This window comes from Carassius gibelio, chromosome A23 (genome assembly GCF_023724105.1).
Source record: "Carassius gibelio isolate Cgi1373 ecotype wild population from Czech Republic chromosome A23, carGib1.2-hapl.c, whole genome shotgun sequence".
Taxonomy (NCBI): domain Eukaryota; kingdom Metazoa; phylum Chordata; class Actinopteri; order Cypriniformes; family Cyprinidae; genus Carassius; species Carassius gibelio.
In genome coordinates this window covers 22,278,481-22,302,201 of record NC_068393.1, presented here as the reverse complement: position 1 = coordinate 22,302,201, position 23,721 = coordinate 22,278,481, and the positions used below count along the sequence as shown (strand labels likewise).

The 23,721-nt window shown below is 36.8% G+C and overlaps 2 protein-coding genes across 4 annotated transcripts in view; one reads left to right on the top strand and one right to left on the bottom strand.

Moving 5' to 3' along the window:
• Positions 1-15,595, bottom strand: part of LOC127944480 (SPRY domain-containing protein 3) — a 39,096-nt gene extending 23,501 nt beyond the window's left edge. For 2 of the 3 annotated variants that reach the window (XM_052540427.1, XM_052540429.1), the window contains exons 1-6: positions 15,480-15,595; positions 13,632-13,768; positions 9,375-9,450; positions 6,273-6,397; positions 5,932-6,067; positions 4,753-4,941 (exon numbers count right to left, since the gene is read on the bottom strand). In XM_052540427.1, coding sequence (XP_052396387.1) covers positions 4,753-4,941; positions 5,932-6,067; positions 6,273-6,397; positions 9,375-9,450; positions 13,632-13,759 — 654 coding nt within the window. In that variant the 5' untranslated portion in view covers positions 13,760-13,768; positions 15,480-15,595. The remainder of the gene's footprint in view (positions 1-4,752; positions 4,942-5,931; positions 6,068-6,272; positions 6,398-9,374; positions 9,451-13,631; positions 13,769-15,479) is intronic. The other variant, XM_052540430.1, reaches the window with a different exon arrangement.
• Positions 15,596-18,615: 3,020 nt separating this feature from the next.
• Positions 18,616-22,336, top strand: LOC127944206 (insulin-like growth factor-binding protein 6). Its single transcript, XM_052540051.1, has 4 exons — positions 18,616-19,186; positions 20,041-20,075; positions 20,430-20,549; positions 20,941-22,336. The coding sequence occupies exons 1-4, from the start codon at positions 18,817-18,819 to the stop codon at positions 21,052-21,054; spliced, it is 639 nt and encodes a 212-aa protein (XP_052396011.1). The 5' UTR covers positions 18,616-18,816; the 3' UTR covers positions 21,055-22,336.
• The last annotated feature ends 1,385 nt before the right edge of the window (positions 22,337-23,721 follow it).

The following is a 23,721-nucleotide window of genomic DNA, read 5'->3' as shown; positions in this document are numbered from 1 at the left end:
AGAAAAGAAAAGAAAAGAAGAGCAGGAACAGATGTCTCCGGTAGCTTATTCAAGATGAAACTATGAAGACCGTCTGACAGCGGTTAGTGGTAAACCGACCATAATGATAATGAATTCCCGTCCTGGCTTAATTGTACAAGTGTGGCTCTTAAAGCCTGACCAGAATTAACCAGGCCACAGTCACATCTACAGTGCCAGAAGACTTGAGGACTGTCCTTCGTTTCCTTGTGTACAACATTAAGACTAAATCATTTCTCTAACTGGGACAGGGGAATGTACAGTAATGGGTTGGAACCATTTGAGTCACCCTGTCAGTTTCAGACACTCAGCAACATTGCCAGGCTTGACGAAACCACAAACACTCCGAGATGAAGCGTAAAATAACCCATGCTTCTCATATACAAAAGGCCAAAGAGTTTATGACCATATATCTTCACTCTAAATCCACCACCTCTAAATTCTCAGACGTTATCACTCCCAACCAGCTCATAAGTGTGCGTGTGAGTCAGTGTGAGTGCATGCACGAGTACGAAGCAGCATGTAGCTCTGGAAGTGAGAATGTGCATGCCAGCATCGGTGTGCTAACGGTAGTCCAGGTTTCTGTCTGGCGGAGGCAGAGCTGTAGGGAGATTAGTCGGTGGGCAGAGGCTCGAGTGTAGTAACAACTAAACTGATCTCTGCCGTGCGTTCACATAGAACCGCACGTACACAGCGGAGTCAGCCAAACACCTTCTCATGACACAAACACACACATAGACAGGGGTGACCTATGTGTGACAATTCGTTGCTCAATTTTGCTCAAGCTGTAGATGTTGGCAACATATATCAGGGCTAGTCTAAAGAGTATGAGTAAAGCATACTAATCCACCAATTTTCATATCATTTGATTGCAATTTTCTCTGGCCGATGTTGTGACTGCACTTAAGTGATGTAGTTTTCATGCATTAATTTTGAACAGAAATGGTGGCAGACATCATACTGTTTAAAGTCGCCAGATCCAGTAAGACTAATGCTAAGTTAACACAGAATTTCCAGAATAACCCAGAAAGACCACTTAAATGAGATGGGAATGGGCTAATTAGTGGCTTTACACAGGCTAACTGGAAAAAGAAGTAAAGGAGTCAGCAAATCTTCAGTTTCCCAGAGTTCATCTGTGAAAGGGATCTTCCAGTGAAAGTAATAATCTCATCTGGACAGCAGTGATCTGCATGATCACCCAGATGGCACAAAGAGCAAAAAACTGTACGGTTTCTGAAAGAAGTCTTTCATGATCCCCAAAACTGGATTCATTTAATACAATAAAAACAGTAATATTGTTAAATATTGTTACAATTTAAAATACATTTTGTTTTCTATTTTAATATCATTTAAAATTTTATTTATTCCTGTGATGCAAAGTGGTATTACATAATCCTTCAGAAATCATTTTAATATGCTGATTTGGTGCAGCATTTCTTATTATAATCAACAGTAGTGCCATAATATTTTAGTGGGAAACAGGAAACTTTTTTCAGAATTCTTTAATGAACATAACTATTACAACATTACAACAACAGTTCTTCTTATGAATTTAATGTATCTCTCTTGAAATTTTTTTTTTTTTTTACATCTTTATATATATGTGACCCTGGACCACAAAACCAGTCTTAAGTTGCAGGTGTATATTTGTATCAATAGCCAAAAAAAAAAAAAAAAAAAATTGTATGGGTGAAAATTTTTAAGATTTTTATTTTATGCCAAAAATCATTATATTATTATTATTATTATTATTATTATTATTATTATTAAGTAAAGATCATGTACCCATGAAGATATTTTGTCAATTTCCTACTGTGAATATATCAAAACTTATTTTTTGATTGGTAATATGCATTGCTTAGAATTCATTTGGACATTTTTAAAGGTGATTTTCTCAGTATTTCGATTTTTTTGCACTCTCAGATTCCAAAAAGTTGTATCACGACCAAATATTGTCTGATCTTAATAAAACATACATCAATGGAAATCTTATTCATTCAGCTTTCAGATGTTGTATAAATCAAAATTTTGAAAAATTTACACTTAAGACTGGTTTTGTGGTCCAGGGTCACACACACACACAAACACATCTATATATATATATATATCTATCTATATCTATCTATATCTATATCTATATATATATATATATATATATATATATATATATATAAATAATGTAAAATATTCATTTAATTCTACTTTAGTACTTTAATTCTCTTTTACTTTAATTCTCACATCACTGAATTTAAGTGAAGGCACTGAATTTAAAAGGCATTCCCAAAGAAAATCTGAATAGCACACCTCTCTGATATAATTACTAATTTTGCATATTGCAAATCTTGCATTAATAAAAAAGAATCTGCTTAATGATTACTTATAATTATGACTTATGAGTTCCAAATAAAACCACTTTAGCATCGACATACAAAAATACATGACGGACAAGGAAAGGCCATGACGAGATGTTGTAAGCGTTGCATAAAAAACATCCATCTCAAGCTATCTATTAAACAGTGAAATGCACTATTAGGCACATCAAAATATTTCCTGGTTATTTCCGAAATAAAGCCAAATTGTGTTCGCGATTTCTACGATGACAGTTAGCAGCATGCCAGAATGTGATACCTTCTTATCTAAACAGGAGTGGCTCTCTGATCACAAAGAATGTAAACCTTAACAGAAGAAAAACCGCCTTACAGGGCAAATTAGTGCGATCGTATTTGGATCTGCCAGCACTTCTTCAAGATCAAAGCACTTAAAGGGATGCTTCACCTATAAATGAAAACTCTATCATACTCACCCTTGAGTTATTCCAAACCTGTATGATAAGGAGATGTCTAAAAAAGGTTTATACTACTTATTTCCAGTTTTGCATGTTCAAGCTTTCCATGTCACAATTAATTACAAGATGCAAGAAGACCAAGAGGGTTTGGTGTCACTGACATCAAACCAACGATGACACACAAAGTATAAATAAGCAAACCTGCTAATGTTTCCTTTCGCATTTCAAAGCCATTAAATTATGAGAGAACTTCACCAGACTTGGATCGCTTGAGGTTCATCCCTGTTAAATTCATTGCACTGTTCTGTGGTGACATGACAAAAAAGTTGCAGAAAAGCCCAATGGCCCTGTTTGATAAACAAAGATTACTTAACAGATTAAAAGATTAGTTGTTTATCTATACTAATACAGTAATAAACTTGTTTTTCCAATGTCTTACTGAAAGACAGATGTTTAGAATTTTTTTTTTTTTACCACAGAATAGAAATGTGTCCCAACCAACTTTCGCTGAAAGACGAGAGCTACTCCATAAATGGAGGGAATGACTGGTGGTGTTCTTAAAGCCGCAGACAGTAAGTTGGATCCGTCGGAGACAGGCCACACAATGGCCTCTTGTGACAGACTGCAGAATAACTCTTAAGTCTTAGTTTACATTAGATCGTGCCTGAAGAGTAGGAGATAAGTATCTTCAAAAGCTGCCTGACGAACGACAGCTATTAAACCTACTAAAGAATCATTTAATTACTGGCATGCCGCTGACGGCGAGTACTTTACACAAAATTCATCTTGTCGCAAGATTGCTTATTCTGAAAGAAACTAACTCAGTGGAAACTAAACCACGGGGCGTTCACACTTGGTTCCATATACCAAACTTTTCAGGTTCTTGTCAAAACACGCCGTTATCAGCAGAGTCTTTAAGTCTTGGGACACCCTCTCGCCAAGCCAACGGGACTCACAGAGAAGGCACACAACTGAGAAAACCACATATTAGAAAAGGCAAAAAGATTCCTTGGCACCCTGTAAGTCCTCTTATTGAGTTTTTACAAGCTGGTCTAGTGCCAGTTCTGGCTTGCGCTGCCCCGTTCATGCCATCAGCCCAGTGAAGCATAACAACAGAGCAGTACTTTATGCTGAATGCTTTCAAGACCACAGTGAAGCATTAATAGGCCGACGAAAGTCCAGGGCATCAGATAGGAAGGTGTGCACGATGAGCGCACATTCTTTTCTCAAAAGAACATCTGCATGTATTGCACCAGAGACTCACTTTATTGGGAGGTCTCTGCTCCACAACCAATCCAAACACATGACTGCTTGTTCCTTTCAACTTTATCTAAACACTACTGTGAGGAATTATGGGTGAAAAAACGTTGCCTCCAGCGAGCAATTCCATCCACTCAATCACAACTGCACATGCATTAAGGTTCCGCTGACTCCTCTATCACGGTGTTCCTCCAGGTGTTTTTTTTTTTTTTTCTAGGAATGAAGATGATTTCAACTTGGTAAATGGCTGACAGGATGTAATGTGATGTGTGGGTTTTGTATTTGTATCATTTCTGTCGTAATGTGAGATATGATGGTTCAAAATATTTTAGGAGGGAATTACATCCAAGTCCTGTTCCTCTTTTAGTGCCAATCTCTGAGCCAGTTTCATCATCCACCAGGCAAAAATGGTACAATCAACAGCTCTGAAATGAGCCACAAAACATTCATGTCTGCCAAGGTTCAGGGTTCATTACAATCCCTAAGCCTAAATATGGCAACAGGAATATATATTCTTGCATAAGCATGCACCACAAATTCCTAACAATACATGACTTCCAATTATCCTAGTGTAAATTATGGTTTATTTTACAGTTTTTCACCATGCCGACACTCAAATCATCATATTTTCCATAGAAACTCATTGGTTTCACATTTGGTCAGGTTTTTGATGGCCATCCCTCACTCACCGTGCCGCTTACTCTGACATCATACAGGCGTGCCCATTCATCCTCATGGCTGTCCACCATCATGACGCTGTCGTCCTCCTCCAAACCCCATTCTGCCTGCAGGTCCAACCGTACCTCTTCACCGAGGGAGTGCATGCCAATGGCAGGGAAAAGCCCATCTGGAACCACCGGCACCACCACTGAGCCCACCTTCCATTCAAACACACACACACACACACACACACACACAGAGAGAGAGCTCTGTTAAAGCATTCCATAAGTTAAAAAAAATTTTTACAGCACCATATAATATTATAATTTATTTGAAGACTAGACTATTATGTGTTCAAAGACTTTATCTCTACAGATTCTTTTAACAAGTGTAATGAAGCAATAAACAAAACTGTTACACACAATGGACTACAGAACTCAAAGTTTCATGCAGGTGTTATGTAATTAGCTAAAGGATGTTTAAATCTATAGTGTCTAATTATTTTTACATAGGGTTGTCCAAGTTAACACTTGCAATTAATTAAATGTGCTTAACGCTGTTTTAATTTATACATGGCAATTTCCTTATTTATGTAAAAATTGACTTAAAGGGATTTAGATGCTTTACACTTAGATAAGTCCTAAATTTATTTTACCTAAATCATCTATAAATGTAATTTCATTGACATTTAAAACAGTCACCATAACTACCATTCAAAAGTTTGGGGACAGTAAGATTTCACCAAGGCTGCATTTATTCTATCAAAAATGCAGTAAAAACTGTAATGTTGTGCAATATTATTATAATTTTAACTAACTTTTCCAATTAAATATATTTTAAAATGTAATTTATTCCTGTCATGCAAAGCTGAATTTTCAGCATCATTACTCTGGCCTTCAATGTCAAATGACCCTTCAGAAATCATTCTAATATGTTTTTTTGGTGCTCAAGCAACATTTTTTCTTAATATTATGTTGAAAACAATTGTGCTTTCTTAAATGTTTTTGTGGGAACTGTCATACTTTTTTCAAGATGGATTAATTGCATTTATTAGCATAGATTTTTGTGTCAGTATAAGAGTCTTACTGACTCTATACATTTCAACAGCTGTGTTCATCCGCAATACAATATATACGCAATACAAGAATTGCGTTAGTATTTCTGTGAATTGGTGACAAGTTCTTTGGTACCAAGGCACTGAGATTCACCTCGTTTCCATTCTTTGTGAAAAACACAGTGACGAGTCCGGCATCGAAAGTGTCTGCATAGATACCGCAACCAATTCGGTCACCGCGGTTACATTTAGGACCGAACTGCTGACCGACAGTGTTGCCGTTGTACAATCTGTGAAGAGGAGTGATAAAGAACGTCATTGACTTATAACTGGAAAGGTTCATGGAAAGAAGAAGTGATCCTGAATTAAAAAAACTTCCACCAGGCAACCAACAAAGCAAAGTTGACAAAAACACATTTTATTGATTAAGGGATTAAAATACCTTAAATATTTAAACAAGTAAAAAGCAAAGCAAAACAAAAAAAAAAAACGTACTTTCCATCATCCGCATGGTAAGCTATTGAATGTGGAAGCCAGCCAGGCTGTTGGTCAAGTTTGTAATACTGGGGAACCAGGCCAACAGCAATGGTCCCTCGAACTCCAGTATCCATAATGGTCACCTTGAAGTAGCATAAAAACTATTAAAAACATATGGGCACCAGTATATGTGCAGCACAGCTAAGCAATTGTTTTTTTGACAGTTTGTTTTGAAATGACTAAAGGGCAAAAGACATCTTTCAGGGACTTCTATGCAAATGCCACCGGTAATGTGCGTCATGAGCGGCAATGATTCCAAAATAACAGACGGTGAAAGAATCAACAGTTAACAAGAACCATTTGGCTGAGTCACAGGATGGAAATGTCAGGTAACCTGCTATTAAGAATTTTAACGTCTCGGCTACTACTTATCTCTCCCTTTGTATGCAAAGCATTTCAGGAACAACTTCCACACCCTCTCCACGGCAACCTCCTCGAAGCCAGTAAATTTCCAACATACAGCTATGAAATTTGGAAAGGACTGCCAAAGCTCATTTGTTAAATTTTCTCATGCTCATAAATCAAATTCTCAGACAGACAGAGCGATTAGTTTCATTGAAAACTCAACATGGAATAGGATTTGTTAATCTTGAGGGACTATCTTGCAAAAAAGATGGATTAATCCTCCTGCATGTGACTCAACAATTGTAGCCATACCGTTGGAGAGGGCAAGCATAGACAAAGTTACCCAGTTATTGCTTCAAAACTAAACTTAACCCTGTGCCCTCAGCCAAAACCAAACATGGGTGTAAAAAAAGGGACCCCACCGGTTACCAAAAGTTTAAGTCCAAGTTTCCTCATCTTCTTAATTGTCTCTTTCGAGGATTTGCTTTCCAAGCTTTGAGAAGTGACTATAAATCCTGATAACCTACATACAAACTCTTGCTTGCTGGTTAAAAGGCTTTCCTGCTCCAAAATCAGTGCACTATGATTAATTTAAGAGGCTCTCATTTAATTTACCACAGCTTTGACAAAAAACCATGCCATGAACCTTGAGGCTACAAAATTCCATGCCAGAGCTCCAGGGAAAATAATCAATTACACTAATAGAGATATTTCCACTTGACTATGGACAAAATTGATTTGCACATGCACACGTGAGCACCCTGAGAAAACAGAGCAGAGGTTAATCACTGTATGGCACTTCAATGTTGAAACAGGCGCTGAAGGTGCGGCAACACGGTCCAATCTTGATGAAGCGTTGACTTCCTTGCCCACAGGGGCTGAAATTAAACCCCTGTGAAAATGTAATGAGGAAACATGAGGACAATGTTGACGCATATCCCGACTGGCAGATGACCTTTATGGAGAAGGAAGGAAAAAAAGTTCCCAGACTTCACCAATCTGAAGGATTCTGCGTCACAATCAGGTGATGTAGAGCATATAAAGCAAGAGCGAGTTCTTCATTTATTACTCATAGCTCACTGCTGAAGATGTCACATTCATTCCCACATGCTGCAGATATTCCCAGGGTGCACTATCACGCACTGAGTGACGTTGTTGGTCAATAAGATTGCGATACAGTCTGGTCTGAGACATCTGCTTTGAGAATATTTTTTACAAGCCACAGATGATTTTTAAATTAGAATGTTACATCTCAGTAATTCCTTCAAAAATGGGCAGTACCAAAACATTGACTCAGATTTTTACAGAAAACCCCTCGATTTTAGAGACAACAAGGATTGGTATGCAAAAAAACTAACAATAATAATAACAATTTATTATTATTATTTTTTTTTATATATATTTGTTTTTCAAAATCAACTAAATTGCCTATAATTGCTGACGAAAATTAATCTTTACATTGTCTATGAGAATTAAAATTAGGTGAAAAAAAAAAAAAAAAAAAAAGATTAGCTACTGGAGGCAAGACATATGGAAATGGATTAGACCCTGATCCTGGATTCTCGCTGTGTTCTGCTCACAACAAAGGAGAAAATGTTCTAAATGGTTTTGAATATTGGGATCATAACACCTAGTCTTATCATGCTAACTAAATCTGTTGTTTTGAACTTTACATTCAAAGGAAATAAAAAAATGTTAAACAGGAAAGCTGTTTATAAACAATAAAAAAAAAGTATTAATTAAGAAAAAAGTTTCTTGAACAGCAAATAAGTATATTACAAAATGATTTCTGAAGAATCAGACAGGGAAGATTGGAGTAAGGATGCTGAAAATCTATCTTAGCCATCATGGGAATAAATTAGAAAATATTCCCAAAGAGTTATTTCTGTATTTTCTATACAATATTTCTGTTTTTACTGTATTTTTATCAAATAAATGCAGACTTGGTGAGCATAAACAGACTTCTTTCAAAAACATAAAAACTCTTTCCAAACTCCAAATTGTCAACAGTATGTACTGTTTCTGAAAATATGACAAGAAAAATATAATATAACAGAATATTAATAATAAAGATCCATGTATAAGTATTATCACAACCTACATCTGCACACAAAGCAGATTTTTTTTTTTTTAAATCTTGAAATTTGAAAAAAAAAATCAGCATATTTTTCATTTGTTCAAACAAATTTTTTTATGTTCAGGCCAGGGATAGAAAATGAATAAGCAACTTGAATATATGATCTCTACATGTGGGCGGGAATGAAATGCCCCTCTCCGCTGATTGGTCAACCAAACATTTAATAGTCCTTAAAAAAGATAATAAGAGTCCTCCGCTTCTATGGATTCTTAACGTGTTTATTTCTACTAATGTTAAATTTGATCTCTTTCTCTTCATCAAACAGCCAGATTAAAGAAATGCTTGACACAAACTGTATCGAGGCAGAGCTTCGATATTATTAGCTCAAACTGCTGTGAAATGAATGATACTCAAAGACAAGACATAAATCAAACATTTGGAAAAATAAAACCAAAACAAAAAATAGTGTGACTGAGGCATACAATAATTGGACATTTACCAAATCACACCAAGTTAAGCACTTACATAAAGTTAGTACTTGGGTGAATGGATTTCCTAACAAAGGCAACAGAAAGGGTGTTGAAATGATTCCAATGTATTTAGCAGCCTTTAGCAAGCAAAATATGTGTACTGCTTACCTCGAAGTAACAGTTTCCCTTTGATAAGGGGCGTGGAGCCACGTAGCAGCCAACTTCATCAGAGTTCCCTTGGTAACTACAGAAGGGAAGTAATAAAAGGCTTAATCTCTAATAATCAGAGCAGTGTTGCTTTAGGTTACTTTATTAAAATGTCCAGTGATGTGTGGACTAGTTGTTGAAATCAGGTTCAGTTATGTTTCTACATGTTTTACACCAGGGTTCCTAGAATCTTGCCCTGGAGGGCCAATGCGCTGCACAGTTTAGCTCTAACCCTGATCAAACTCACCCACCTGTGTTTTTCTAATGATCCTGAAGATACTGATTAGCATATTCAGGTGTGTTTGATTAGGGTTACAGCTAAGGTATACAGGAAAGTGGATCTCATGGGCCAGATTTGAGGATCCCTGTTTTACACTGACTACGTTTACATGCAGCCAATAACCCGTTCAAAACCGGAATATTAGCAATAAACCGGTCGCGCACGGCCAAGTAAACACCGGCAAAAACCCGGATATGCTCATATCCCGGTTTTTAAAAACCGGGATATTATACCTGGGGTACCCCTTTTCTAACCCGAATATTTGGTCTTGTAAACACGTTTCTGCATATCCCCATCAAAATGTGTGTTCTGCGCATGTTCTATCCGCAAGGAATCTTGGTCTTTTGAGTAGAGACGGCGTATAAAAAAAAACCTGCGTGCAGTATAGCGGAAGTAAACAAGTCGAGGTTAACATGGTGAGACGCAGCACAGCACCACACTTTTGGAGCGAGGAGGAGACCAATTTCTTTATTAGTGCGGTGAAAACCAAGAATATAATGAGGCACAGTAGTGTCAAGTGCTGCTGGTGGATCAGTACCAGCGCCAAAGCGCAAACAAAGACTATCGCTATCTGCCCCAAACTATTCATTATCCGCCTGCTGCTGCTGTTGTTGTTGTTGTCTTTGGATACAGGAAAAAGAATCGGAAATGACGCATATTGCGTCTTAATGTTGTCCATACGTCCAGACGCTAACCGTGCGTCGCCATTTACATCGGGATATTGGCGACTGATTACACATCCCATGTATACAGGAGTAACTCTCTCTGCTCACGCATGTAAACGGGTTATCCCGAATGTTTCAGAAGCCCGAATAGTGACCTTAACCCGACCATAACCCAAATTTTAACAGCTTGTAAACGTAGTCACTGATATGGGTGAGAGCTACTTTTGGAGTCCAACGTTTGAAGACCAAACAGTAGTTCATTTTCCAAGAATTCAAGCCAGAACTAACTCAGAAAGATCAAGTTATCACAGAGCTGTCAATGCTAATGATCTTCAAAAATACTACTTTGATGTTTTGATGCTTTTGACGCTAAAGGCATCATAAAATGTAGAGCAAAATTTTATGTAAAGGAATAGTTAAGCTACACATATCATTCCAAAATGAATAAAATATTGATATTACACACACACACACACACACACACGTCTGGTCAGCTATCCTTGTGGGGACTCTCTATAAGCGTAATGGTTTTTGTACTGTACAGACCATATTTTCTATCACCCTACACCAACCCTACACCTAACCCTCACAGGAAACTTTGTGCATTTTTAGATTTTCAAGAAACTTCATTCTGTGTAATTTATTAGCTTGTTTACCCGTGGGGACCTCAATTTAGGTCTCCACCGTGACACGAGTCCCCATGAATCTGTGTGTATTCAGGTTTAAGTACACACACACACACACACACACACACACACACACACACACACACATATATATATATATATATATATATATATACAAACACACAAATTTAAAAAAAATTGGGGTTGTTTTTTTTTTCAGCACAGGCACTTCAGATGCTTCATTTCAGATGAGATTCAATCCATCAAAGCATCTGGGAAAAGATATATTATCAGCCTTTTCAACACAAAGTCTTTACTGGTAAATTACCTTGACAAGGGCTTTTTGACAAAACATTGGTTAATGAAATAAAGCAGTTTATTTGTAAGTGCGTGTGGTTATATATCCTCTCTACACAGATTTGGTATCTTATGACCTGCACCTTGGATGGTGTGCGTGTGGTTGATTATTTTTTTAAATTAACAATAAATTACCATTAAGAGATCATGTGTGAACAGGATATTTCAAAAATACTGGTAAATTCATTTCGGCAATTTACCAGTAAGAAAAGTTGTAACATTATCAGTTAATTACCGTTATGAAGCTCTGTGTGAACGCAGAGATTCCCGGTAAAAGCAAGTACAAGCTCAGATTGTGCTGACGTGAGATGTCTATTCAGGGTCAATCATAACATTCTGACGCAGATGACACATTTACTTGTGTAGTTTGGTTTGAAGTTGTCTAATACGATGTCTCTGGGCCAAAAAAGCAGCTGCTAGAATGTGAACGTTTGACAAGTATTAAAACATCATCAAAAACACTGACCGCGTGTACCAGTTTACAAACGAGGTTACAGAATTTACCGGTATTTTGAAACTGATGTGTGAATGGTGTTTTATCGGTAAAAAGACGGAATGTCATTGCTGGTGTGAACAGTGCATTTCTGTATTTACCTGTAAAGTAGTTCCAGTAATTTTCCAGCTAATTTAATACTTTTCTACTGTGAAAGGGGCTATTGTTTATAAATTTTTCAACATTGATAATAGGGCTGGGTGAGATATATATATATATATATATATATATATATATATATATATTTAAAAAAGATATCTCGATATTGTAAAACGTTTTTACGATATTCATTTTGTATCTCGATATGTTTGCATTTGCATTTAAATTAAAAAAAACTCTAGACCAAGTGATTACTTACTGCTTTTTATTAAATTAACATGTATATGTAACTGAAGTAGAGCAAAACTAGTACAGAAAGTGCATTCTGTCAACTTTTTTAGAGCATGCAATTCACAATTTACACTGTGCAACTGGGGGAAATGATTAAACTGGGATAAATAATTTTTTTACAAGTTTTTAGCTACGAACACAAGTCTATCGCTGGTTTAAGAGAAGCTCTGTGGCATAAAACTATGTTCCCACTGGCACTAAAATCCCTTTTAGATGGGGAGCCATTTGCTGAAGCACATAGGTATATATATATATATATATATATATATATATATATATATATATATATATATATATATATATATATAAGCAAAACACCAGGAAGAAAATGTATCTATGAAACAACAAAGCTCTGATTCAGAGATTTTAACTTTTATATCTGGCAACCACACTCATGAAAGCCCACATCATAAAGTCGCGTAGAGCAGTCCGCAGTAACATGTTCCGTTTTTGGACATTCGGCACGTTCTTTTGGGAAAGTATGCTTACATTGTTTTAATATTCGATGTTCACAATATTTTCAAATTTTACATTGTCCTCAAAATTATTGTGATATTATCGCTAATATTCGATATATATCGCCCAGCCCTAATTGATGAGATTAAGAAATATTTCTGGAGCAGCAAATCAGAATATTAAAATGATTCCTGAATGATCATGTGACACTGAAGCTTGGAGTAAATGATGCTGATAATTTAGCTTTGCCATCACTGGAATAAATTACATTTTGAAATGTATTAAAACAAAAAAAACTATTCTTTGAAATTGCAATAGTATTTCACAATACTGTTGTTTTATAAAGTTGTGATCAAATTAAAGTAGCCTTTGTGAGCATAAGAATCTTCCAAAACATAAATAAAAAAAGTTCAATATACATATTTACGATATTTTTACTATTACTTTGAAGTCAGTGAACAAATTTTTTGCATTCTCTGAATTCTCAAACTACACAAACAAACTGATATAAATTAATTCTAAATATGCTGGAAACTTTGCATTCAAAAAAGATGAATTATATCATCACATGTGTGGGCCTATTTATTTTTCCGACGGATGGAATTTGCATTTCATCCCTATTCTGATCAAATAAAAACAATAGCCACTGACTTTTTTTCTCTGAAATTATAATTGTTTCAATCAGTGAGGTCCAGTGAGTCAAGACTGATTGCATCTTTAGTGGCTCAAATACACGCACTCACAATTCTTTACGCTCGCAAGGCCAGCTCAATGAAATTGATGGGGGTGGATGGTTGCGCAGTTCAAAAAATTCAAATAAATAAGGACAAATGAAAAGCAGTGCAGAATTTTTCCATGTAAACATGTAGGGGGGTCAACACAGGCAAGGAACTGATTACTGAACACAGTGGAAAAAGAACAGAGCTAGGGTCACTCGATGGGCAAACCTACCTTAGCGTGTCTCCATTCTTCAACATTCGTTTGTATCGCTCTTGATAACGAACAGCACGGACTTCCCTGATTTCTCTGATCCTGCGCCGCCAGTTCATAAATCTGTAGTGTAAATTGATATCATCCATCTCATAGATCTGTGGAGTGGAAAACAGTAACAGCAGATGCTGTAAGCTTTCAAAGTTTTGGATTGATCATCTGGGATTCACAACTCATTCAAGACACGAGAAGTGGAAGTAATGATGGACTTGCTGTTCACAAATTGCCATAATGAACTGTATGCCTTTAAGTAATTTTCCAACAATTTTTTTTTTTTCGTAATCACGTTTCTAGTGCAGGGTTTCCCAAACAAGAGTTCACGAGTAGAAGAAAATTAACTAATAATGAATTAAATTGAACCGATATAGTTGCAACATTAGGCTAATTGAAATGAACCGAAATCGCAACATACATACATTTCTGGTCAATTTGTGTTTAAAACTTTAAATTCTACACCATCTCTGTATATGCAGGGAGGTTATGCATTTTGAATCGCAAAGTGTGCTTTCTTCAAATATTCGCGTAACATGCAGACGTTTTGTGGACAGAAGTTTAAAACGAAAGTTCACCAGTATTCCTTCGAAATAAAAGCTTGAGGATTTGAAATGTTAAAAGCTTACTGGTTTGAATGTTTTAAAGTGAAGAATGTAAAACATAAATATTACTATTCTAACTTTCAGTGTAAAACGGGATAACATTATTAATGTAACCTCAAGTTTTATTTTACAGTATAATTGCAATATATTTATGTATTTATTTGTAACAATTAGTCAAAACTAATAATAATATTAATAGTATTGATTGATAATATCAAGTTTAACATTATTATATTCTGTTTGCTTAGTTTCATAAAACACCAGAGTGAATGTAATGAACTAAAAGAGAAGTCTATTTAAAATCCAGCATACTCTGCTGAATTTAATCACTGAAATCATCACAATATGACAAAATAATTATGTCCTTTCTGACCAAGTCATGCAGCCCCATATACAAATAATCATATAAAAAAATTGCTTCAAGTAAATATTTAACATCTAAGGTTAAAAAATAAAATGTATTACTCCTACTCTAAAGTGTGCAATGATTTAGAAATGGGATACATATTTTTCTCCCCACCTACAACTAAGATGAACAACACTCAGCAATAAATACTTAATAACCTTGAGTCAACTCAAGTTCCCCAATATCAGTTGTTCACAAAACATTTTATTTTATCACAGGGCCTTACTGTCATAACTGGCCTGTTCACACATGCAATAAATGACACTACTATAAAGAGTTATCTAAGAGTCTAAAAGGTCTCGACAGATGTAACGTGTCAGCTGTCATTCATACATCCAGGATATGACAGAGTATCATTCGAAATGGTTGTAATTATCATGTCAAAAAGCATTTAACAACAGACACAGAAATTATTTGTTTCTCATAAAAAGTCGGACAGACAGAAGTCTAGACTAAAACATCTGGGTAACGTTAACGTTATATAAATACTGACTACATCAATGCTATATATAGTGTCAACAATAAACTCTTACTTAACTTCTGTTAAAACAGCGAACTATTTAAATATTACTTGTATGTTTAAAGAAAAGTCTGTATCATATTTTGAGACAGAAGGAAAATAATTATTACGTAATATAAGCAATAGCTTTTACTAGCAGGTTAGTTTCAATCACTGCTAATCACCTTACATAGCTAACAAATTATTAGCTTTGAGACCTAACGCTACTCGAAATGAAATGAACCGCTAAATGTCTACAATGTCATTAAAGTGTAACGTATCTAAATATCATGTCGTCACGTACGTACCTTATGTTCATCAGCGGGAAAACTTTAAAACATTCTAAGGCCACTTGTGTTTACTTCTAGCTCTCGACTCCATTCGCTAAGCTACCCGACAAACTTCGCTGAAGTGAGGGCGGTTCTTCCTGGATGGCGTCAGTGGAGGAATGAATGCAGCGCACCAGTGAAAGAGTTGATTGACAGGTAATTGACCAATGAGAAGCGTCGCAGCGAGTCGCAGTGGTTTTTACGAACTGCGCAGGACAGAAAAGCTTTTGATCAATTTTAAAATTAATATGTTGAGATTTTTTTAAAATATAGGCTATAGTTGGATCCTATTTTATATATAAATAAATCTATTATAATCGCAATCATAGAATCTTTTATTATTATTATTATTATTATTATTATTATTATTATAAAAAATACGATTGTGGCTATATTTAATGGACAATATTCAGTCAGTATCGTAAAAATAAACCTAACAGGGTAATCAGGGTTTATTCTGCAATAATGACCAGCTGACTGAATATTATCGCTTGAATTGCCACAGTCACATTTGATAAATTAAAAACACTGTACATTATCTCACAGCTAATTGTTGACATGAAACAAATATTTTATAATTTTACTTGTAAAAACCAAAGTTACAAGTAATTTCTCTGGCCAATGGTTATTATTGTGAAACATCTGACTTGCAAATACAAAGAATCAAGTCATGTCATGAAGTGACACAAATATAACATTATTAACACAAGTGTTGACACAAATACTTCCATTGTTCATTCACTGTGTGGATATATTTTCAGACTATTAAAACTTTCTGGCATTTTATTACCTCAGGCTCACACAACTGAAAAGTGGGTTACAGAACATTTGGCACAATCTAAGAGCCCCTTGTAATGGTGACTCGTAACATCTGCAGGAGTTAAATGTAGCCTACTATATACTGTAAGCGAGCATGACATCTGAAAGACAGGATGATGCATGTATCTTAATTTTGGTTTAATTTACACTGAAGCTGCTGACAAATGGAAGCAGCAAGGTTTCAAAAGAAACACAAGGGCTGGAACGATCAAACTCTGTCTTGTAGACAGAGATGAGGAGGAAAATCGTGTAATCTGGTGAATCTAGAAGCAGAGAGACCCCATCAGTTTGGCACACTTCTCCATTCTCCAGCCAGGACATGTGGAAACAGAGAAAGGGGTCGTGCTGTGGCACGGATGGGAATGTCAGACAGCAGGTGATTTTCTGCATTCTTTGCCAAGACTAATCAACTCTAATAAGAGAACATCAGCCAGCCGACGTCTCCGTAACGCTCCAACCTTTTGTGGTTTCCAGAAGTTAAATAACTATAGTAGACCTATCAAATGGGGATACGTAGTTCAATGGTATCCGTTACCGATAAACAGAACTAGAAAGACACTCAGAAGGCAAACATGTTTGTGTTAAAAAGAACTATGACCACACATGTCAATATTGTAAGATAATCATCTAAATCCTGTTTGCCTTCTGCACTCGTACCAGCCCATCTTTGACATCTTAACTTCCATCCCACTTCATAACAACTTTAAAAAACACCACTCTGTCCTTATGGGACCCTTTCAGCTGGGTGTGACTAGTAAGCAGGCTTTTGCATGTAAGAGACCCCATCAAATACATCTGCTTGGTGCATCCTGTTGGTATAAATCTTGGCATAAACCCCTTGGCCACTGTATGGAATTTTCATCGTCTGACACTTCTCTGCACTGAAAGACGACACATGAACTCTTGATTAATAGTATCTGGGCCAAAGGACAACTAAAACTTTATGAAGTCCTCCAAAGAGATCAGATTTATCTGGTTGACTAGGCTGATGGATTGCATTATTAGCTGCTGGCATATATCGTCTTGTGTACATTCCAGTGAAAACACTGGCCCAATTATCCACATGGTCCCTTCTCCAAAATAAACCATTAAGCGGCAGAATCTCCTTTGGTTGAATGACCACTCCATCATAAAGCAACGTTCTCATGCAGGTGGTCATTCACTGTGCTTGTTAAGTCTGATGTCACATGTCACCTGGTCCAAACGTTCCATCAAATCCCAAAAGCAAATAATAAACGGTGCCAATATACACTCACAAATTGCTGTAATACTACTGAAAAAAATTATGATCCTAAGCTTCATCTCCATACGGAAATCTCTGATGGCCAGACAGAAACTGTTCAAATATTGGTGTCCAGGACACCTTGACTGTTGTTTATAGTTTTTTTTAAAGCTTTGTTTGAATGTGTGAATAAACAGTGCTTAATAAATGGCTGTTGAGATTGCGTGCTCTCAACTGAAACAAGTAGAGGCTTGGACTCAGAAACTGTATTTCTTATGTCACAACTTAACGTGTTGTAGAACTTCTTGTGTATGCTTGGTCTATAAATGAGTTTCTTTCTTCATCTTTTTTTTGTTACTTTTTGGCTTTGTAATTTGCAACAAAATATCATTACTGGATCTGACGTGACGTATCCTAGACTTTTACAATAATTTTTTGTGCTTAAACCCCATGCTCAAGTTTTTCTGCATCCGTTTTGTGAGTGCAACATGCCAACATGTTAATATCCAATCAACAGCCCAATCCGTGCTCTACATTTAGTCTTTTTCGATAATCTGTTATGTTCTGAAGTATACCACAATAAGGAAGAAAAGATCCTTCACCATTAGTGTCACAAGTAGTTTTCTGCATCTGAAAGATCATGGACAGGTTTAAAAAGTAACTAATACTACTATGATGCATAAAAAAGCTTGACTTCTATCAAGTGGCCAGTCTTTTTAGCATTGTTAGAAGCAACAGGGTTAATGGTGTAACTCTCCCACAAGGAAATTACCGTAGTCGGCAGAGAAATCGAATCCCTCACCTTCATTGTTATCATGGCAAAGATTACTAGAACATTTTCACAGATGATGCAAAAAAAGTAACCATCATAGCCAGAGTAAGTATCCTGGGCAAAGGAATGTTTCCAGATACAATAATGGGTGAGGGAAAGCTGGAGAAGTGCTTGATGATTTCTAAAAGGAAAAATAATCTCTCTCTCTTTCTTTCCACCCCCCCTTACACTCTCTCTCTCTCTCTCTCTCTCTCTGTCTCTCAGTCCCAGCCCCTGAAGGTGTCATAACTGTGCTCTCTCCCTCTTGCTCTCTATCACCGCCTTTCAAATCTTTAAAAGCCGCTGCTTGCCGTTTCTCACTCGTTCTCGGTTTGTATCCTCTGGCACTGCAGGGGACTCCCGGCTCTCAGCCTCACTAAGCTGAAAAGCGAGCAAAGAAACAGAGAGGGGAAAGAGAAATAGACTTCCAGAAATAGCATCAGCCACGTACGACACAACTGAGCATGGAGAACCTGAGACCCGGACGCAAGATGTCCTTCCTTTCCAACTTGACCCCGGTTGTCCTGTTGCTGATCGTCCACTGTGGATCCTGGTCTTTGGCGGGTCGCTTGGGCCCCAACAAAAACTGTCAGACATGCAAAGATGGGCACCCCTTGGCTGCGGGCCGGACCTCCAGGGACCCGGCTGGGGCGCCCAGCACAAATGTGTTGGCGTTGGGGGAGCCCTGTGGGGTTTACACACTGAGCTGCGCCAAGGGGCTTCGCTGTGTACCCCCTCCACGTGAACACAGCCCCCTTCAGGCTCTGCTGCAGGGCAGAGGCTCCTGCACCAAACAGAGCAAAACGAGTCCCACCGAGAGGCCCCGCCCCACAGGTAAGAGCTTCAGCCAGCTGATGCTTTTGCGGTCCCTTCCTCCGTCTTGTAGCTCCGCCGGCGTTGTACCATGCCACATGCGGTGAGAAAATGCAATGGGCAATCTGCTTTAAGTACCACAGCGAAATAGCTTGAGGATGCATTTCAGGTTCAGATGTGCTGGCAAGCCGCTGTGCTGCAGTGGCCATATCAGAGGCTTAGTAGAATGACAAAGCTGTAACTGAACCAAGGACATGGGCATAAAGTGCTGGGAATAGCTGCTGATGTGATGGCAGTAAATTCTTTCTGAGTGTAAAGGCATTTCTGTGGTTTGAGGCTTTCACACATCGTAAATACGCATGAACATCACTTGTAATGATGGACATTTGTATTAATGTGCAAGGGTTGTATATGAGTACAGATGCGTGTGTGAAATTGTGACAGTATATGAATTGTGCCATGCATATGGACATCACAACTATTCAGAGCAGAATAAAGAGGAGCAACAGAGGAGATAAAGAGCGAAAGTATTGTGTGTTTGTGTTTGTGTGTGTGTGTGTGTGTATCAGTGTCACCAACATTCCTAGAGTCTCATTTCAAGTAGAAGGTGAAATGCAGTCATGCAGTCTCCATCTACTGTTTACTTTAGGTCATTACAACTTGAGAGCCTATAATATATTGTCAATTCATGGGAATGATTTGAGGAAATATTCCCTACAAATGTGTGTTTTTCCAGTTTAAGTAACCCAAATCAAACTACATATACTCTTAAATCACAGATAAACATATTTAGTCAAATCACAGTTTGTAATGGCTTTTTTTTTTAATGCAGAGTCATAAATTAGTATTAATGATTCTATTCATGTTTTTCATAGGGCCACATCCTTCGAACAGTGGTGAAATAGAAAAGGTGAGTCTATTCTTTGTTTTTTGTTTTCTATGCTCACAATGAAAACAGAGCATGAAAAATACAAAAAAAATCTACTGGAAAAAGGGTTACATACAGTATGTTGTATTATTAATTATATCAATTGTTGGATCTTAAATTAAAGAGGAACTCTGGTTTTAAGATCCTGAGAATTTTATGATTTTATAATAATTATAGAATTTCATATAATAATTATTTTATATTATTACACCAAACTAATTTGTATACTTCTAGGTAGTGCTATGTACAAAAAAATGGATGCCTTTTAGAAATATAGATAAAACAAATGCTTATGTATAGTATTCCAATATTTCGTTTTCAACACTTGCTCACCAGGCTCCATGTCGTAAGCTGCTCAACTCTGTCTTGCGTGGACTCGAACTCACCATTTTCCAGTCGGATCGGGACATCTACATCCCAAACTGTGACACTCGTGGTTTCTACAGGAAAAAGCAGGTACTGGTTGACTAATTTTATATCATGTTACTGTAGGAAAATTTCATTTTCAAGATTCAAGTGTCTTTATTGTCATGGTCAAAAAGGTTTTACATTGCAAAAGGATTGGTAACTTTATCATTTAGAAACAATTAGAATAATGAGAAGGATCATTTTATCACTGTTTACTCTTATTGATAGGTCTTCCTTTTTATTTGTTAAATAACAGTATCTATCATACTTCCTTGCGGAAGTTCATGAGCTGTTTTTCCAGCTTAGTTTCCTTTAATGAACTGAGGAGGAAGTTTTGATATCTGAAGGTCACCACTATGAGCCATTTTACATTGTGAATGTTGGTGTGCACAGTAGAATGACGTATAAAAAGCCAGAACAATCTCCTGTTGTCTTGTAGTGTCGGTCCTCTAAGGGCATGCAGCGTGGCCAATGCTGGTGCGTCGACGAGATGGGAAACACAGTGCCATCACGTGCCGGCGAGGATGGCATTTTACCATGTGATGGAGAGTGAGGGGAGCGACTGCCCCACAGCTCTGAGCCTGGAGGAGGAGGAGGGGTACAGGGAGAGGGGATGACTTCAACTTGGTGCAAGCCACTGCCAGACCAGAACACTCCAGGGATAAACCACTTGACATGGGAATGGGCCCTCACTCAGAACGTCCAAACCACATTCACTGCCATAAACTCGAATAAACAGCATCAGAACACTAATGACCACTACACCACATGAACTTAAGCTGGGATAGATCAGCTGTTACAGAGAGATATTTAATTCCCTGGCCACAACTTCTATCCACGCTTATGTTTGTTTTTCAATGGGCGGTTTAACTATTAAGCAGATGCTTTCGAACCCGTCCCCTCTCCCCTTCTTCAGTGATACACTGACTAAACTATACTTATGAAAATGGAACATACTTTCTCGTCTAATTTATTCTGGAGTTACTAAATTTCCTTGAATTTTCTCCTCAAAGACTTGCGTGCTTTTGAATTGTACACATTGTCATGTAATCGACATCTAAACTCTATCATAATGTGCACATTTGGCAAGTACTCGTTTAGGCCTATATGACACTCTGCAAATGCACGTCGTGGATTATTTGTACATAAGTGAGGTTATCGTGGTTGGTTGTGTCATGAGGTAGAATATTCTTGAATGCTGATGGCTGTTATATTTTTATACATTTTATATATATATATATATATATATATATATATATATATATATATATATATATATACTGTATATATATAAAAACATATAATTTGTTGATTTATTTAATGAACTACGATGCCATGTATTTTTATATTGTCAGCAGTTTTTCATTGTCAAAACAGAGCTTATTTTTTAATTTGCTAAGAGAGTGAGTACCATGCGTTGGTGTCACCATAAAAAGGGATTAAAAACAAAGAAATACAATTTAAACACACCCTTAAGAGCATTTACTGCTGTACATGTTTTTTATATATATATATATAATATTTGTTATTTTATGTCACAGTTGTTTCATTATTTATGTTGATATGTTGACCCTTCAGTATTGGACAATTCTGTGTATTTTTTTCAGAACTCTGTGTTTTGTCATTCCCAAAATGCATTGAGAAAAAAGTGCACAAAATAATGTCTGATCAATGTACCTCACACTGATTTTGTTGTATCAATATATGTGCCAGTAGTTCTGGGCCCTTGAAAATGGACTCAATGCAAAAACTATAATGTGTGCAAGAACTATGAGACAAAAAAAAAAAAAGATACAGAGAAAAATAAATGCATATGTTAATATAAAGACTGATTCTTTGCAGAATCTCATTTAGAAACTCACATGCATGAAATTGAATATGATAAATTATGAATACTATCAACATGCACAACTGAAAAAAAAAAAAATTCCCAGAGGCAATGAATTAGCAAAGGCAAATAGAAAGAGCAGATGCTGCTGTTGGCTGCAAGAATACAGCCATATGCTCATACAACTGTCAAATACAAATATTGCCTTGTGCTACAGTGGGGAAAATATTTATTTGATTCCCTGCTAATTTGTAAGTTTGCCCACTTACAAAGAAATGAAGGGTCTGTCATTTTTATGATAGGTTTTTTATTTTATAATATAGAGACCAAAAGAAATCCAGGAATTAAACACATTGTATAAAAGATTAGAAACTGATTTGCATTTCAGTGAGTAAAATAAGTATTTGATCCCCAAGCAAAACACGACTTAGTACTTGGTGCAGAAACCCTTGTTGGCACGCACAGATGTAAGACGTTTCTTGTAGTTGATCACCAGGTTTGCACACATCTCAGGAGGGATTTTGATCCAATCCTCGTTACAGATCCTCTCTAAATTCTTAAGGTTTCTTGGCTGTCATTTGGCAACTCGAAGTTTCAGCTCCCTCCACAGATTTTCTATAGGATTGAGGTCTGGAGACCGGCTCGGTCACTCCATGACCTTAACTTGCTCCTTCTTGAGCCATTCCTTCACTGCCTTGGTGGTATGTTTTGGGTCATTGACATGCTGGAAGACCCATCCATGACCCATATTCAGCGTTCTGTCTCAGGGAAGGAAGTTCTCATCCAAGATTTTACAGTACATGGCCCAATCCATTTGCCCCTCAATGTGACAAGACTAATCTGTGTTCCACATGGGCACATAACCATCTAACATCTGTGGGAGCCAGAATTCATGCTGGGTGATAGTAGATCAAATACTTACTTCACTCACTGAAATGCAAATACATTTCTAACCTTTATATAATGTGGGTTTTTTTTTCTGGATTTTTTGGGTTGGAATTCTCTATCCGTTAAAATAAACCTGGAATAAAAATTACAGACCCTTCATTTCTTTGTAGGTGGGCGAACTTACAAAATCAGCAGGAGATCAAATAAATATTTTCCCCACTGTATGGTGACTGTGCATTTTTGCAAACCAAGAACAGATTTTGCTTACTAAGAATAACTTAATGCTTTATCAGAGTAGAATATATTTTTAAAGAGCCAAACGGTTAAATATAATGATATTTATAGAGTCCAGTTGTCATGAACATAAAGGAAAGATTAAATATTGCTGGAAGCTTTTGAGCCAAGACAGATCCATGCACATATATACTCACACAACAATCCATATGCTTGTTTCCAAGGTAACAACATAGCAGAATATAGCATATGTCTGTGCTTACATCATGC